Source organism: Eleginops maclovinus, chromosome 13 (assembly GCF_036324505.1).
Source record: "Eleginops maclovinus isolate JMC-PN-2008 ecotype Puerto Natales chromosome 13, JC_Emac_rtc_rv5, whole genome shotgun sequence".
NCBI classification, from domain to species: domain Eukaryota; kingdom Metazoa; phylum Chordata; class Actinopteri; order Perciformes; family Eleginopidae; genus Eleginops; species Eleginops maclovinus.
The window spans coordinates 11,521,374-11,540,171 of NC_086361.1; the positions used below are offsets into that span (position 1 = coordinate 11,521,374).

General features: G+C 40.0%; 1 protein-coding gene across 1 annotated transcript in view; it reads left to right on the forward strand.

The window, feature by feature from the left end:
* Positions 1-8,848: 8,848 nt before the first annotated feature.
* LOC134874878 (dolichyl-diphosphooligosaccharide--protein glycosyltransferase subunit STT3B) overlaps positions 8,849-18,798 on the forward strand; it is a 71,011-nt gene continuing 61,061 nt past the window's right edge. The window contains exon 1 of the mRNA XM_063899116.1: positions 8,849-9,356. Coding sequence (XP_063755186.1) covers positions 9,094-9,356 — 263 coding nt within the window. The 5' untranslated portion in view covers positions 8,849-9,093. The remainder of the gene's footprint in view (positions 9,357-18,798) is intronic.

Sequence of the window (18,798 nt, forward strand, 5' to 3'; positions counted from 1 at the left end):
GCTCCAGCAAGGAGATGACATGAAGACAAATTGGTTTGAAATCACCTCAACGTCAGAGGCCATTTCACTCACCATCCCAGTCGTTTACAGACCTCTTTTCTTATTCCCAATCCTCGTATGATTTAGATGTTGGCTTGGCATAATAGCTTTGTTATTGGCAGTGATGGTTGCACCAGCAGGAGTCACATTCTCTGAGAAACTTTAAGGCCCTGAGCCACAATTGCATGAAGCAATTGTCCATGGGATGATGTGCCTGTTAAGATAAGAGCAGCAGGAAGCCCAGGCCCGGAGTTGGAACAAAGAAACTGCTAGTGTAATAGGAGAAATCACCCCTGCTGTCCCTTCACACATTTTTATCTGATGGTAGTGGACATGATGATTCCGGTGTCACTTTATTTTCCGTATTTCTGATGAAACAATTGTGTCATTATATTCTCCACTAGCGAGTCACTCAGAGCAGCCTATCAAGGACAAACAGCTGTGACCCAAATGGCAGTGTGTTTGACCTAAAGTTTGTTTGACTAGGGAGGATACATTCAGAGAGTTGTTAGCTTACATTTAATAAAACCAGTGCTTGGCAGTTTTATTGCGATTTCCCCTCCAACAACAAGCTGGAATGATTTGATCATTTGGGCCGACAAGGGCGATGCCATTCCCCTTAATTCCCTACATCAATCACCGCCTCCTTGAATGCAGGGTGTGATCATGATGTGGGACTAATTTGGCTCAGTATATACTTTAATCTGTGTTCCATATTAATTTGTCTATTAAGAAATAATTTACTGATTGCCTTCCTGTTCCAGTTAATGTTCATGAGAGACTGTGGCCCGCCTGATGTGATGATGATGTTAGTCTCTGCTGCCGCACTGTTAAAACCTCTTTGGACTTTATAAAGAGCTCATTATTAACTAATGTCAGACATGTTTTCATCAAAGGTGAACCAAAGTCAAACTATAACAATGCATCTTCCTCCTTTCCATTAGCAGATGTTAGATGCAGGATAACTTGTAATGTGAAATAGAAAATGTATTTCCTGCTGGAATTGCGTGTGAATGCTGTAAGCTGCGCACATTTGTTGCTGAACTTTGCTGAAAATGCAGAAAAAGCTGAATATTTGAATAGCTGAATAGTGACTGTAGCTGCTTTTAGCTACAAAAACCTAGCAAGTGTGTTGCTGAACTCAGCGGAAAGATACAGAAAAGTGAAATGATTTGAATTAAAATTGTTAAGGCTCAAATGCATTGCACTGTAAGAAAACTTGAAAGTGAAATTGTAAAACTGACAGAGTAGGAAAAATAGCAATGAAGCATAATATTTAAAAGAAAGGAGGAAATAGGTATAAACAACTAAATGTTTATCCTCAATGGCCTTAAATAGCTGAATAATTTAATAGTTGAATGGTTTCTCTAGCTGAAAGTAGGCTGTAGGAGTTAGATATCAAATGTACGCAGTAGTAATAATAGTAATAGTATTTGTATTAGTAGTTGTAGCAGTAGCAGCAGCAGCAGGAGTTGTAGTAGTAGTAGTAGTAGAAGTAGTAGTAGTAGTAGTAGTAGTAGTAGTAGTATTAGTAGTAGTAGTAGTAGTAGTAGTAGTAGTAGTAGTAGTAGTTATAGTAGTAGTAGTAGTAGTAGTAGTAGTAGTAGTAGTAGTAGTAGTAGTAGTAGTAGTAGTAGTATTTGTAGTAGTAGTATTTGTAGTATTTGTAGTAGTAGTATTTGAAGTAGTAGTAGTAGTAGTATTTGTAGTAGTAGTAGTAGTAGTAGTAGTAGTAGTAGTAGTAGTATTTGTAGTAGTAGTATTTGTAGTATTTGTAGTAGTAGTATTTGAAGTAGTAGTAGTAGTATTTGTAGTAGTAGTAGTAGTAGTAGTAGTAGTAGTATTTGTAGTAGTAGTAGTAGTAGTAGTAGTAGTAGCAGCAGGTGTTAAATTGTGCCGGGGCTTTCCAGGGGGGGAGGACCCTTATCTAAAAAGTTTAAATTTTGAAAAGTGGGAGTCTTATAAAAAAGTTCATTATTTTTATATTAATCGCGCAGCCCTACAAATGAACAGAGATTTCCACACATATTTTGAACTATTCTACGACGCGCGACCAATACAAAGCACAATTTAAGGAGAGGATAATGTCACTACTCATGTAATGCTTTAACTGCTCCTTAGTAGGAGTGCAGAGCAGTGTTGATTTAAAATGGCAATTTGAAGGTTGGATATTTGTAAACATGTTTTGTGTATATATTAATAATCTAAATTAAGTCCAGTTTAATGTTACTATTAAGAGGACGGTTCTATTTCTAATAATTTCTATTTTTATTGTCTCATTTGGTGGCATCAATGTGTGCATTTGATACAGATACAGGATCAGTTGCTTTAGGGCCTCTACATTGCCCTGAAGGTCAAAATAATGAGATCCTCGACCAAGAAGAAGTTAGCTTAGCATAAAGAGTCAAACCTGGATTTTGCAAAGCCAAATTGTATATGTTGACTAACGGCATTGTCTCATTACGTGATAGTTAACAGAAATAGCAAAGATTAGTTGGTTTGAGATGCTTGAGTGTTTGTACTGTGTCGTTCTGGTGGAGGCATGGTCAGCAATGTTTCCCTCTCCCTCTGTCCCTTTTCTCATCCTGCGCCCCCCTCCCCCTCGTTCCACTACATCCCATCTCCCCCATATTCATTTGAGAGTCCTGCTAGGTTTAACTTTATTTTGTAGGCATGAATTGTGTTCTGTCAGATGACCGATCGAAGGCAACCAGGAGGAGAATCGATTGGACACGGGGCTGAGCACAGAGATGCATAGTCCTGACCGAGGGGCCACTTGGTATTGAACCACCTTTACAGAGTGCTCTTATGTCAGAAAATAGACCTGTGTTGGCCTTTAAGTTAATGTATTTAAACACATAGCACAGAAACTTTAAAAAATACTTAAGTTTGAGTAAATATATTGAAGATAAGAGTGAGTCAAAGGCAGTAGGAAGCTGTCTTGGCATTCAGCCAATACATGACAGTATCTTCATACATTCAAAAGCTTTGTGTAAACCTTCTAAAAATGGGATGGACACATTTATGAAAACATTGTTGCTCATGTCTGCTCCCTTGATTTGGATGCTTCTGCTATAGTTTTTGTGCCATAGAGGTTTCAGGGCTGTCATTGAAGCAATATCACATAAATCTGTTGTCTTCTGAATTGAGACAGCCCATGTAGGCAACTCAGGAAAGTGAAAGAAGAGTCATTTGTCAAGCTGAGGCAGCTGGGAAATTGGGAAGCATACTTCAATTTACAACAAGTGAGTCATATCTTTTTCTCCCTGCAGGATAATGTCAGACCAAGTTCCACTGTTGTCTGCGCACCTACATTTTTTATATCTTAATGGAAAGCCCACTCAAAACACATCACGCAGGGGATGTTCGACCCATACCCCAACCAGGAAATGTTGACGAGGCAGCTGAACTGAAGAGGTAGAAATGCATACCAACTTTCAGAAAATGACATTCTGCCTGCACAAAGTTGATAGGTCTGTTAAGCTCAGGTTAGCATCACTCTCCTCCTTATTTTCCCTATCTCTCAGGCTCTATCAGTTAACTTTCATATGATTTTTTTATGCAGCATGCCAATAGGATATGAAGCATCACTGCAGGCATTTTCAGCTGTGTCGACAGAATCAATCTTGATGAATGTGTTGAACTGTGAATGTTTACAGGCAATTTTCTGTGCTGATGTGGTTTTGAGAGTTTTTCTGAGCCCAAAAAAGTTTTCTTTTCTTTATTAAAATGTAAACTCTGCTTTATGTACTCAGATGCACAATGATTGTCATTTCAATTGCATAATTGGATAATTATTGTACAATTTAAAGGCATAATTATTGTGATTAAAAGCCTGATTAAAAATCAGAACGATGGAGACTGTGGTACTATTTGAAATTATAATTTTGAGGTATACTGAAGTTCTGAAATCAGCATCTTATTCATTTGGTATTTCAATTGTCAAAAAATTGAAGCTGTCATTGACATGATTATTTGTTGATTGCTTTGTTCCCTTCTTGGAGATGTGTTAGATGAAAGTATTTTTGTAATCAAATGAAAAGACATTTTCAATCAAAAACCGTCATTGTCTCTGCACCTCACAGCCTCTTAGGGAGAAATAACTTTTCATATGCTTTGGAAAATGACAGATGAATGCAATAGCATCCTGAAGCAGCTGCAGCTTTATAAATTGAGCAAGAGCTCTTTGATCTCCAGGATGATAGATCACACCTTACTCTTTTTCAAAATTTAGAAATGTATCATACTCTTTCATATTCCAACAAAACAAGCAATTTTCTTTACAGAAGCAGCCTGAGTGTGGCTTTGCATATAAATAGTAACAGAGCACTATAGATAATCATTGTATTGCCCATGACATTATCAAGATTAACTGTCCTATCACACAAGGTGAAACGCATGCCTGCACGCCTTCCATCAAAGTCGAGATTAAGATGTTGTGCAGTTGCAGAGTATCATCCGCTTGTGTTGCCTGGGTCTGAGTGGGTCATGTTCACATTAACTGCCTCTGTGTGCCCCATTGACTGTTGGAGAAATGGGAGCTGCTCAGGGTGAAATGGTGTGTCACTGATGAGGCCACACAGGTAACCCTGTGGAAAGACCCTGCGTCACCAAGAGAAGGTTTCTCTTAACACAATTTGCACATTTGATACGAACTTACCTCAATGCATTTACCTTTTCATTGAAAAACATCCTATAACTATTGCTCACTTGTATATATGTATCAAGCTATGTTTTTATTTCAATAGTATTAGTTTGATCTATTGTAGTATATTCTTACTTATTTCTTTTTTATTTTATACAGTATTTGTATTCTATAGATACTTAATAATATATATCTCTCTACTATTGCTATCTATCTACTTGAAAACTCATGTTTCAATGTTGTCTTTCAAATATCTGACTATCTTGCACTTAAAATAACATTAGACTGTGTTGTCATAGAAACCTCTTAAAACCTGAATTCATCATTTTCATCATTACATAAAAATGCAGCTTCTTAGAGACTGTTAAAACAAACTACTTCTCGTTGCCTACAGGTAAAGAGATAGGTCATAACAGTTGGACGCAGTGCCTAATCAGGATACTAAATGCTTTTCTTCTAAGTGCTCTCATTGCTGTTAATGATTGGGGTGCAGATGGGCTTGCACAGTGGCGAATCTCAGGCTCCGCCTAATCATTCTGTTACACTGGGTCACACAGACAGACTCTGTGGAGTCTTTAGAACTTGCCGTGCTCACAATGAACAGACTTCCTCTTCTGCCATGCTTTTTGATTGATCATACAGAATGGATTTCCCCCTGTTGGGTTAGACATGTAAATGATGTCCAAGGTAATTAAAGGGGAGCAAAAGCAAGTGAACTAAAGGACAATAACAACTTAACTTTGTGTAAAAATAAACAAAAAGATCATTTCAAATGTATTTTCTGTGCATAGGTTGCAAGACAGGAAGCTGGTGAATTCAATACTTTACATAGATGTGAATGTGTTTGATTCTGTGTGTTATCCCTGTCATGGATTGTCAATCCATGTAGTGTTTTCTTGCCTTCTACGAATTGCATGCTGGGAAAGGGTCCCATCCTCACTGATGAACCATAAGGAAAAGTATGTATGTACAAGGCATTATTATTACATAGGATGTTTTTTTTGCTTCCATTGCACAGCTGCAACTGCGGTGTTTCAGGGATGTCAGGAATCTGGGGCGATGATGTGCCAGCTTCTCAGACATCCTCCACACTGGGGGCTGTGACGAAAAACAAATACCAACATCAGATTTCTTTCCACTGTGCACTTCACTTACATACTGCATTATATAGTTTTCCTTTAAAACAATACAGCAATGTTGCTTTCGTCAGAAATAGTGTATTCACTGAGGATTCTTTGCTTTCTCTAACATGCTTACATAAACACTGTGAACAATTGACTGAGATTCTTGCGAATATTATACATCTTGAGACAAATGACTGAAATGACTGAACACAGCAACAAGATTTTATTTTTCAGTATTCGCCAGTTGCACCATTTTCAAGGAGAATATTTCATGCAAAAATGTATCAAATGTGCTTAGCAAATAATCATAATCTCCTTGACCGGTTGTGACACCTCTCTCTTTCTATTGCTCTCTAACACATGCAGCTGTAGCAGAGAGAGAGATGACAGTAGTGCAAAGAGTGTTTCATTCCAGGCATCTTAAGATTTCTTCATGATTGGCCTTTGGCAAAGTAAAGAAGTGTAGACACCTAAGAATGCCAAGCATAAACTCAGCGAGTCTGTAATGTTCTGGGGAGAAAAAAGCAGAGAAGAAAGACAAAGCAAACACAAACATACAAGCCTCAGGAGAACAGCACTCATTTTGGCTTGCTTTCATCTGGGCTTGGCCTTTTGACAATAGATGCAATTCAAGCAATCTTCACAGCCTGCATTATTATTTGTCCCAAAGGTCATTCATTCGGAATGTGGAGTTACAGAGGGAAGAGGTGAAGGGGTAATGTACTCATCATGGTAAAAGCAGGCCTTGATGACTGATAGAGGAACTGTGTACATGTGTGTATTTGTCAATACATGGTTGTGTGTGATACATAAAGATGTATTCATCAGTATGCTTGTGTGCATGTGGGATTACATGTGTTTGCCTGCATTGTATCTTTACACACCCGGTTGCCTGTGTGTGTGTCGTGTGTGGGTGTGCATTGGGGTCTTTTTGGCTCCGAATTTCAGCAGCAGCGTATGCCTGCCATACTGTCTGTTCTCTGTGATCTCTTCATGAACTCAAAACTCGTATCCATGTCTGCCACTCCAAATACTCTCCATGATGACCCCCATCAATTTCCATAATCATCCTTTTACTCTCCTTTATTATTGGCCTTCCATCTTCACTGTCTCTCCAGCACTTTCTCATCTCCCTCTTATCTGCTCCTCATCTCTCCAGAAGATAGCCTCAATGCACATTGCAGCAAAGCCGGCTCAAACTTCAGTCCAATTCTTCCACATGAATATTTTATTTACTTTTTTAAAATTGTGATGTTGTGGATGATAGTTTAGCTGTAAACAATGTTCATGCAAAGTAAGATGGGAATTTGGCCCAATTTGTGAAGTTCACAAACTATCTAATTGGTTATTCTCAAATCAAAGGGGCTAAAACTGGACATAACGAACAACTTGTTTTATACTTTGAACAGAAAAACATGAATTCCTTTGAAACCAATAAGCTCTGATAGCTAGGTAGCTATTGCCTGAGCATACAACATCTGTTTTAATATTCCCATAAATAACCCAAAGCAATGGGTATTGAAATTGGCTGCTATACATTAACACAAAAAAAAGGTAATTGGAATTGATGATTTTGAAAGTCAGTAATTAAATCAGATTTCTGCTTGTTTAGAAACCTTACCTCTGGTTGGACACTGCTCCAAGGGTAACCTTTACGGAAGATGAAGCTCCGTGCGATGGGATAGGTTAATGCAACCACAACAATCGGAATAAATATGTATCAGATAAGGAGGAATACTGTTTTAAAAAAGCACTAAGCATGGTCAATATTATTTTACTCCGGTTAATTTAAAAGTGGTTCGAAGGGGTGTCTCTGAGTCTAGAGTTAAAACCCTCTGCATAATTGCTTAAAACTGTTTTAATATGATTGTTGGAATTATTTAGTATTGTAAAACAGTCTTTGTTCACAGGCACTGTGAACCTAGACTTTACCTCAGGCAAAAGTAATATGGATTGATCAGCTCTTAGTAACTCCTGACCCATATCTAACCTGTTTTTTCTTCGGTAAGATAATAGAAAAAGTTGTTCCTGAACAGGTATATACTTTCATCAAAATCAATAATATTTTTGAGACTTCACAGGCAGGTTTCAGAGCCCACCACAAAATAGAAAAAGTGTTAAGATATAAGATTTAACTTTCAGTCCTTGTTTTCTTTGCCTGCTATATATGCAAGAAATGTTAGAAGGTATGAGAAAAATATGTTTTCTTTCCTCTGATTTCAGAACAATATTGTTTCTTTCTACACTTTTACACAGCAGATGGCTGTTGCACTTGAGTTTTTCTACCTTTGGGAACAGAGATAAATCAATAACACTCCCTACCTCTGTCTCATTGTTATATGAAACCGTGCAAGCCAAAAATGAATGTATACTATAAATCTAAAACTAGACACTTGTTTGAAATTTAAAAAAAAAAGTTGTGTTATTTCAGCATAGGCTTTCAAGGCTTCGGGGGAAGTTGGGAAAGTACATCCTGAGTTTAAGAGAATGATGAATGCTGTGTTCTTGTCTTTGCTGGGGGACATAATAATGATGAGACACATCAATCTTTATTACCACCCCTCCACCCAGTCCAGAACATCCAAGGGCAACAGAAATATTGCTCTCACAGAGAACATTTATCTTCACACACCTGACTATAGCTTCCATCTGCAAGGAGATAAGTTCTCTTTTAGGTTTTGAACTATAAGCAGGTTATGTTTTGCTTTGTTATCATTTAATGGAATGGGAAGTGACTAATTTAACTATATAAAGCCACATTTAATCCGAGTAATAAAGGTTGTATTTATAGAGAGCAGTGGAATGACTCAATCTTCATACACAACAGGAGATAATCCTTATTTCAATCAGTAGCTTCATGATTTACTATGTTAACATTGGTGGATTTATCCGTCTATCTAGCTAGATTTGCCCTGTGATTGGCTTAAAGATGTAAACTCCCGCCCCTTCGTACCTGTCGATCTGTGACAGGTCGCTGAAGCTCATTGACGCCCCGCCCACCGCGTCCCTCCCGCCCCTTTCCACCGGCGTTCAATCGTGAAGCGAATTGACTGTTGCAGGCTCGGTATGTGGCGCATGTGTATGCGTTTCGGGATGTAACGGCTGGTTCTCGGAGTACCTTCACTGATTTAAAACACATTTATATACCAGGGTGTCTCAGAAGCTAGGAAACCTTAGAAGAGTGGACACAAACTAAGGGAGTTTACGACAGCGCGGAGTGGAGGGAGACACGGGAGCGTGGCAAGAGGGACGACCTAGCAAATCCAACCGACACCGCACGCAGAAATGGCGGAGCACCACGCAGTCAGCGACGGCAAGCACAAAGCGTCCACCAATGCCGGGGGCTCGGTGCACGGTAACAGCCGACCCGGTGCCGCGGGTGGAGGAGGAGGAGGGAAAGTAGGCCTGTCTGGTGGACTGACACAACCGGCAGGGTGGCAGTCTTTACTTTCCTTTAGCATTCTCTTCCTGGCCTGCCTGGCCGGATTCAGCTCAAGACTTTTCGCGGTGATCCGGTTCGAGAGCATCATCCACGAGTTTGATCCATGGTAAGCTAGCTCATGTCTGTCAGGTTTGTCAGGTTTCCTGGTTACAATTGCTTACAGTGACAATCAAAGACAGAGGGGGATATCCAAATCTCTGTCAAGGGGGGGTCATTAAAAATGACATATGTGTTTTTCTTTTGTTGTACTGTTTAAAAGTAATCGGAGTGTTTTGATCACCGATTTTAACTACTGTTTAGATGTCTGTGATCGTTAGCTCCGAGATAATGATTCCACATATTGACCAACGACAGGATTATATTGGTCCAACACTTTGAATATGAGCTCAGTGGGTTGATGTGTAGCCTTACGTTGACATTACGTTAGTCGGAGAACCGAGTAAATGCATCTAGCCGGTCGGGTATGACCACTTTTGTTACACAATGCACTTATCAAAAACGCTGAATAATAGCTGTAGTGAGCGGTGTAAGTAGGCTACAACTGGGGGACAACTTTGTTTAGGTTGTAGGGAAACGTGCAAGAAATGCACGGTTTCTCTGTCCTCAGTGCGTGTTTTAATTCATTGAACGTCCGGTGTGAGTGGGACAATATGAAATGATCCTTAAATGAAGATTATCGCTTCCGCGGATGTCAATATGATTGATTGACTGCTTTTCCTGCTGGAAAACATCCTCTCACAGAGGATAACCCAACTTGAGTGAGTAGACAATATGCACACCGGATTGTATGGTTCTCCTGCGAATTACTGCCAGTGCACAGCAAACACGCGACTGTTTATAACCCGGAAGCCAATTGATCCGGTCTGGTGTGCCTGTCATCACAATGAGGATTATTCCGCTTTGTAACTGTGTCACATGGGCTCACAAGTGTCCGCGGTCTGGTTGCAAAGCATTCCCTCGCTGCTGTCGTATACTCTGTGGCATTCAACCAGGCGGCACGACTGATGCATTCATTTATTAATTTTCAAGGACAGGTGCTCCATCTTGTTCAGGGTGACACTTGCCACTTCAATTATGTTGATAACTTTATTGCATTTAAAGCCAAGTGCCAAGGTTTACGCCTCGGAGAGGGTACACATGGTTCAGAGGAACTTGATCCTGATTTAAGTCTGGCATTTGCACAAGGAACTGACTAGCACTGTTAATGAGGGGTCCCAAGTGTCACATATTCTTGTTTGCCGCTTTTGTATTACTTATTAACAACTTGTTCAGACAGTCTTATTTATGGTTTCTTTCCTGCACTTAACAGTGAATTCGTTTTGAATTAGAAAAGCTGCTTGTTTCTGTAGATTTCTGTCTACAGACTACAGCTGTACAACAAAATAATGTTTGTAAAGTCCTTAATGTTTATAGTGTGGTTTACTTTGTTATTGGAAGGAACATCAGATAATGCATGACATTATTTTGTTGGGAGAATATATTCATCACATCTGTAGACTATTTATGAATCTTGCAACATTCATCCCCCCCCCCCCCACTCTTTTGACTCCATGTGTAACCCTGATCTGGTAGCTGAGAGCCCTTGCCCCATTTTTATAATCGTTAACACTCAGGAATTCTTAAGGGTTTATAGCGTTGGATTACATTAACGTTTTTGTATAGATTAACACCGAAACCTGACCCCATTTGATACCGTGTTTTCCTAAACATGTTAAACAGGCCATTATTCAAAGATTTATTCTGGTACCTTTTGTTGACTCTTACGTGAGATTGGTCTGCATCGCTTTAAAAAACAGTTTTTGTTATGATTATGCAGCATCACATTGGAATTTCCTCACCTTTTTTGACAGTGAGAAAAGAAAACAGATTTTTTACAACTTCAGGCACACAGGATCCTGATTGGAAGTGGCCCTCAGTCCCAGACACACATGATTACTCCTGTTGTCATCTGGATGCTGATATTGATTTTCTTGTGCACAGAGCTTGAAATCTCCAGCTAACCATTACGTTAAATATACTAGCAATTTGAAGAATGAAAATTGGATTTCAAAGCACCAAAATGTCAAGCTTATTTCGCAATATGCAAACACAAATTTGTAGGTGAGCCCCTAATATGACTTCCCTGTGATCCTGCGGTCTTCATTATGTTTCCTAATATGTGTTGATTATTTATAAGACCAGGAAGGCTTTAGTTGACATTCAAGTGAGATTGTGTTGGTCTTCTCCGTTCCCGAAAGCAAATCATTTCTCAAGTTGTGTCCTGAACTGAAAATGCATTTCATTTTCTTTAAGTCCAGATTTAAAATGAATCTCCTTAAGGCCACAAATCACTGCATGTGTCTGCTCAAATATTGATCTTAGACTTTGACATATATATGTGGGTCTCTGCCCTGCTTATACATATTAAGACAGTCTAACATTATATGCTAAACTGGGTGCTCTGTGAAGAGAAACAAAAGTTTCTCCTTACTGGGTTGACTTTTATAAAAAATACTCTGTCAAGTTTATTGAAATGGTTGAAAGCTGTATGGTGAGCAGATGCGTTTGTGTATGGGAGTAGAGTTTTTCAGGGGGAGAGTCCATTTTTTTCTCCATCTCAGTTATGTCAAGCAATGCAGCATGTTCTGACAGTAGTGTGAGGTGAGAAGAAGTGTCTCTGTCAAGCATATAATAAGCTGGATACTCGAGTGTAGCAGCACAGACTTATACTTTCACACTCTTACGTCCTCCTTACTCTCTCTTCGACCAGTCAGGATCAGAGCTGCAGCGGTGTATGTTTGTATGTGCTGCTAAATTGATGAGTCATTTAATGGCTTTGACGACAACGATTTTTATCATTTATCATTTATCATTAATCATTTATCATTAATCAGTAGTTTTTGGTGTTAAAAGTGATTGTTATGACTAAATCAAGATCAAATACTTTAGCTTTGCAACTTTTTGTCACAAAAACAAGTTACTGCATCACTTTCGATACCATTGCTATTACCTCATTTGCATACTGTATAGCCTAAATAAATTCAAAGCCTCATAAATTTGTATGCCACCAAATTCATGAACGCTTTGAAAGAATGTTGAAGTTTAGACTTACCGACATGCATAGAGACGTCTCTCAAATGGTGAGGCACATTTTTGGCCACTCGCCTGCACACCTGTACCCTTATGGTTCTGGTAAATGTGCAACATGTTTAACACACCTGCAGCATCATCTGAGCACCAGTAATGTATATTGGCTCGGACAGGTGTAATATTATTTGAACAAAAACATACAGAGGCTTCCCATAATGACACTTAGCAGTCAATTTGCTGATTTTAATTGGTGTATATTTGCACTTTTACGGCTTTGGCTATCCAAAGTCTGACCTGGTGGACAAGGTCTGCACAGTTTTCTACAGTATAACTTGCCCCAAATAACTTCACGTTATGACGTCGTCAGCGACACACTCACCAAGCATGATGAAGATCTAACAGAGGGTTGAAGAAACAATCAAAAGTCAGATAAACACATTAAAAATGGTAAGAAAAATATTGCTTAGAAGATTAGAAATACAGATATGTCTTGAAGTTGTTTTGGTCAAATAAAACGTATATTTCTGAATTTAAGGTAAGAGACGGTTGTGATTGCAGTATTTGTGCCATGCCATCTGCTTCTATAGCATTTCTGTGCCACCTGCGTGCACACTCACTACAGCAGCCTTAGCAGGTTAATAGAAGATTTAGCCCAAGAGCCATCGGAAAACTGCCTAATGTGCTCTAAACCCATCGAAACACATTGCTTCGTTCCTGCTCTCTTTGAGCTGCTGCTTGCATGCATGCTCCCTTTTGACCTACCTCTCATACTCTGCAAATTGTGGGTGCTGCAGTTATAAATATTCCTTATGAACTGCATATTGTTACATTTTACTACCACTTTTATTGGCTCTGTTAATCCTCTGATCATCTTGGGAACCTGCAGAACTTGCAGCTCCAATGCCACCACAGATGGACGTGATAAAGAATGTTAGGCTTTTTTGGTGTCATTACTTGATGTAGGACACAAAGAAAACACCCAGGAATATCATCAGCTTTTGATTGTTTATCAGAAGACACAAGATGTGTGATTTAATATCTGAAATATTAGTTTCAGAATCCTTGTAAAGTCTTCCACTATCTCAAACAACACTCAGAAAAGACTTTGACATGCTTTTGACCTCTTTTATAACAGTCTTTGCTGCCTAAAGTTGTTGAGTGCTTTGAAATGAATTCACCTCACAATTGATGCTACCAAATCTGTTTGTTTTTTTTAATAGCAAAGTGGTGGGGAGCACCACCTATTGTGTGTGTGTGTGTTCTCTCCCCTCCTGCCTTTTTCACACACACAAATTATGACGTCCATCTAAAATCAGATTGCCCTAGCGAAGTTTACTGCTGGCACAGCACCACCTGAGCTAGTGCAGTAGTGTGGGAAAATGGAGAATAAGTCATGATTGATCTTCCTACCCGAAACTTCGCTGCAGCTGTGATCTTTGCCTAAACTCCCCTGCCCACTGTCTAACAGCTTATGAAATATTCAGTGTTGAGACGGTGTCCAGTTACCTGCAGCCGAAAAAGTTCGAGTGGGTGCCCATCTTGGTTATTATAGAATGGTTGCCTAAAATAACATTATTCTTTTTTTCATAGATTAGAGTTACCACAGCAACGTATTAGCCATTTCACAGCAGTGCCAAAGGTAATGACTGTTTTGGCTCCGGCTCTTTAGTCTCCACTCAAGCCTTGCAGGCCAGGACTCCTTCCACTCGAGCCATATCACAACACTTTGAGGACATGGCAACGCTAACGCACTAAAAACATTTTAAATTATTTGGTGTTTCCTCCTCAGCCATTTCCATTCCACAGTGATTAAATGTTTTTTTATCTAAGCTGGGCCAGCTGGACTAGTGTCAGATGTATCAGGGGAGTCTGTGAGCTGAAGGTGTGCTGCATGGTGTGTATAAGAAGGAGAGCAAGTGATTTCTTTTTCAAGGGCACCTAGGGGAAAATTTAGATACATTGAGATGGGGAGGGGCATAAGTCGCAGGGACACAGACTATAACAAAGGCAAACAAGCGACCCGATATTATACTAGTTTCAGTAGTTATCCCTATTTGTTCTAAAGGGGAAATGCAATTAAATGTATCTATGAGACTATATCTAGTACTTGCCGTTTGCTAATTCACACGGCTGCTCAGTTGACTCCTTAGGTCTGGCTGTGAATAATGTCTAATTTTGTGCATTTTTCAGCTTTTTGCAAGACGATTCAGGCGGCTGATTCAGGACATAATAAAGGGCAATATACTGTACCACATAAAGGTGAAAAGCACCGGTCGATTCATTCACACTGACTGGTAGCTGATGCCTTAGTTTTTATCCCACAATTTGCCTGTCAGCTAATTTGGTGGGGCCATTCTGAAAGTGCTGGCAAGAATGCCACCTAACAAGAGGTGCTTGTCAGCAGCCCAGAGGCCATGCGAGTCACAGACGCCTTGATGGAGGATAATGGCGCTGAGAGGTAGGCCAATATGTTAGCTTGATGAATTGCCTCTGCTGAGCATTCACTGCAATATTTGTGCTTGTGTGCTCACGTGCACATTATAAGCTTCACGGGTGTTCGGAGCCAGTTAAAGTGTTTGTGTAATATAACACTTAATTACATGGGGGTGGGAGCGGTTCAGCATGACCCGCTGTCTACAGGACATCGTAGCGATGGCACCCTTTGCTCAACCACAGGCGCTTTGCTAGTTTTGGCAGACGTTTGCTAATGAGATTTTAAGAGCATTGTCCTCTGACGGCGTTCGGGATTGTGGTCCAACTCTTTGTTTCTTATTGGAGGCTAAAGACTGTTGTGTACTACTATACCACTCTGAAACATGGCAGCAGTGCAACACAAGCAACCGATTACACCCTTACATCTCTGCATTTAGGATGTGGACGGCAGTGCTTCCTGAGCCTAACATTCCCTAAACAGCAGGCCTCCACAGTTAATTAAATTACTCTTTAATGCTGTTTCCACGTTATTGCAATTTGGATGCCAACAGATTGGAAGCCAACAGAGCAGAGAGCACTGAGGTGGATGAACAAATGAATGATCCTGACTAAAAACAAATGTTGCTTTTGTTGTGGTAATTAGGAAGATAAAGCAGGTGTATTAAGGTTCTTTAAGTTCTACACACTTACACTTTTTGACAATAGGTCTCAACAAAATTCAGATGTATAGTAAAAGAAACAGACATCCGGGTATAAAAACTCATATTTCATTTTCACCACTGCACTAAATGCACCACATGAATGAACTGGAGTCCAAGCTGCATGAGGAATAGTTCCACAATTGAGTCGATGGCTGAGAACTCGACAGCGCTAGTTTTGACTGCTTTGGTATTTGTATATTTAGGACAGTTTGCACTAGTAATTGAAACACACCGTAGTGCCGGTAGTTTCTGACAGCTGCTGAGAGCTGTCAGGAAACAGCTCTGTCGTTGTTGTTGTTGTTGCACAGAACTAAACTACTTCTTCGGCGCTGGAATTTATTCAGATTGTTCAGCTTTGAAAATGCTACTTCAAAAGGTTGGAAAAATGCTGATAAAAGAAATGGACTCTGCGATGTTTTATGTTGATACAGTTGAATTTAGCAAGTAAACACCGAGACTGTCGTATCACATTATTGCTCTCTTTCTTTGTTGGTGACCGTTTTTAGTTTTGATATAAGTGTTATGAGAAATAGTGTTCTGTCTTCATACTGTATCCTCAACTGGAGCTGATATTGGAGAGAGTCCAGGAACAAAGCTTGATAGCAGAACTACCTTTATCCCTCGTGTTCTCATGTACAGAAAATGCTTCAGGAAACGGCGGACAAACTTCATGCACACACTCAAACATCTGTGTGTCACGCAGAGTGGAGATGTGTGGTTGCTGCTGCTTTTGTCAAGCTGTTAGTGATGTGTTGTCGTGGGCGCTTCGATGTGATTGTTGTTCCATGACCAACCCGGCCTGCAGAACCCATCCGACTGAGGAAGAACAGAAGGAGCAACGCGTCTGCTTAACAAATACAATCGCCGTAATTGACGGCACTCCTTTTGAATGCGAGTGTGTTTTCCTATAGCAAATGTTCTGTGCATCAGAAGTAGAAATGTGTGACCTGTCGGCTGTCAGTCATTATGCTTTACATTTTTTCCAGCATTCCATTCTTCCACCTCATTTGCCCGAGTTTACAGGATCTTTAGAGAAAGGGTTTGCAAAGATATCCTTGCATGTTTTCTTCAACAATGTCGAGCTCTGTAAAAGACCAAACAATAAAACACTAGCATGAATAAATGAGGCCAGTAAGGCTTTTCCTCAGGGGAAACAAGGGGAACGGTTTAAACCCAGCCATGTACGTGTTATGAGAGTCTTGTGACCTGGTCTGTGCTTACTGAAGAGTATTGTCAGACTGGTTGAATATTGGATCAGCCTTGGCGTTTTCCTTCCCCCCTACACGTTGGCTTTGAAGTGGTCCTTGGTTGTCTTCTGGATGGTTGTTGGGTGGAATTGGGGCAGAGGGAACAGAGGCGATCTGTGCTTATCATACATCCCCTTCTCTTACTGACAGCAGTCAGCGTATAGCTCTGTGGGCGAGCGCACCTGCATTCAGAGCAGAAGAAAGAGAGAGAAACTGTGGTCGGGTGGTAGGAGGCGGAGAGGAAGAGAAGAAATCACTGCCTGCCAGGCATCCAATCTGAGGGAGGTTTTGGTGGTGGAGCCAAAGAGATTTCATTGTTCCAAAAAGTGCCTCATCAGTTTGTTTGTGTGCATGTTTACGTGTAATGTTGGGGCTTTCTGTTTTTTATGCAGTAAGGATAGGGTTGATTTTGTGTATTTGTCTGCCTTTCGGCCTCAGGTTAAATTGAATGTCTTCTGTAGCTGATAGTCCACTTATAACAGAGCCCATTCAATAAGATATGCTGCTCAGAGCATCTCTAAAGCATTACTGAATAGTTCAAATGGCTCAACTCAGCTTATTCTTGAGTAATTTTCCCCCTTTCATATTAATCCCTTCCTCCAACATTTTGCAGAAACTCCCTAGGAATCCACTGTTTAGCATGCGCAGCAAACCCAGGTAGAGAGCTAAGAGCAGGATTAATCAGATGCTTCCCAAAGCACGAGTTATTATGAAAGGCAGGCAGCCACTCAACAATGGGAGTTTTTTACTCGCTGAGCTGTTTCGTGAAGTTACCAAAGCATGGTGCACGCCTTTTTGTGTGGGTCATCATGCCAATTGGCTGGTTCTCTGGTTAGAGGATTGGCGAACAATCGGTTTGGCACCTCTTAAATATGTTCTGATGTCATTTATATTCTGTTATGTCGTTTATCCCCTTTCCTCAGTTCAATAAAATATTTCTGTGAGGGTATCTGAGTATTTTTTGCATATGACTCACTTATTTAGTATACAAAGTGTTGCTGTTGTATGACATTATTGTAATTTGACACAGTCTGTTCCAGGTTTGTATCACTATGCAAATGAAGTAAACCCATCACTAAAGCTAATCTCAGATATCATTGCATTTCCTAGAAAGGGTTACATGGCGCCTCCTGCCTCCGTGTTGCAGATGTCGCATTAGTCCTTCAGAATTGTGTATCGTCTCTTGTTAGACTATTTTCCCGCTCCGCTGGAAGTGCCATCCTTTCAGTTCTATCTGTACATGTTGTCCCCAGGGATTAAATGGATTTAGTTGGGTTCTTTGGTTTCCTCTCCTTCTACACCAATAGAGAAGTATTGAGTATTATATAAACTACTGCTATGGCTCTTAACCAAAAGATCTCATAGTTTTTACTGAATTAAGACAAAGGAGATGCAGAGGAAGACTCTAATGGAAATCTAGGACTCATTTTTTAAGGGCAGATTATGTCTTGGGTTGCAACTAACCCACTTTCATTATTGATTTATCTGCCCTATATTCATTTGATGAATGGTTATTATATGCTACAAAATGGCAATACAATTTCCAAGAAGCCACGTGACTTGCTATTTAGTTGGACCTATCTAAAAGCCAAATATATAAAGTTCACCAAGGAGGCCACCAAATATTTACATTTGAAAAACTCCAACCAGTGAATCTGAGTTAAAATAAGGTTAAAATCGTTAATATCTTTATGCCCACACAAAGTTACAATTAGCTTGCTGCAAGAGGGCCGTGTACAGATTACATTAACGTCTGCCCTTTTGTGGAAGAGATAGATATGCTCTAAAAAGTCAATGAAAACCTCAAAGCGCTGCTGAATATGCTTGGATTAACACATTAGTATTCCTTTATCCAGATCTCTGTATTATTGTTTTTTAAATGTGATTTTCTAAACAAATCCTGATTTAATTTTTGTATTGTTTGAAACCTTCCTGCCCATTGTATGTCTGCCAAAGGGACATCTGGGCCCTGGTTCCCGGTGCAGATGTGTCCTTTGTTCAGCTGTTAGTGTTCCCTCTCACGGGTCCATTGAGAGGGGATGACTTTATTGTCACTGCATAGCCGCTGGCGAGTCCACCTGGTGTGACATTACGGAGC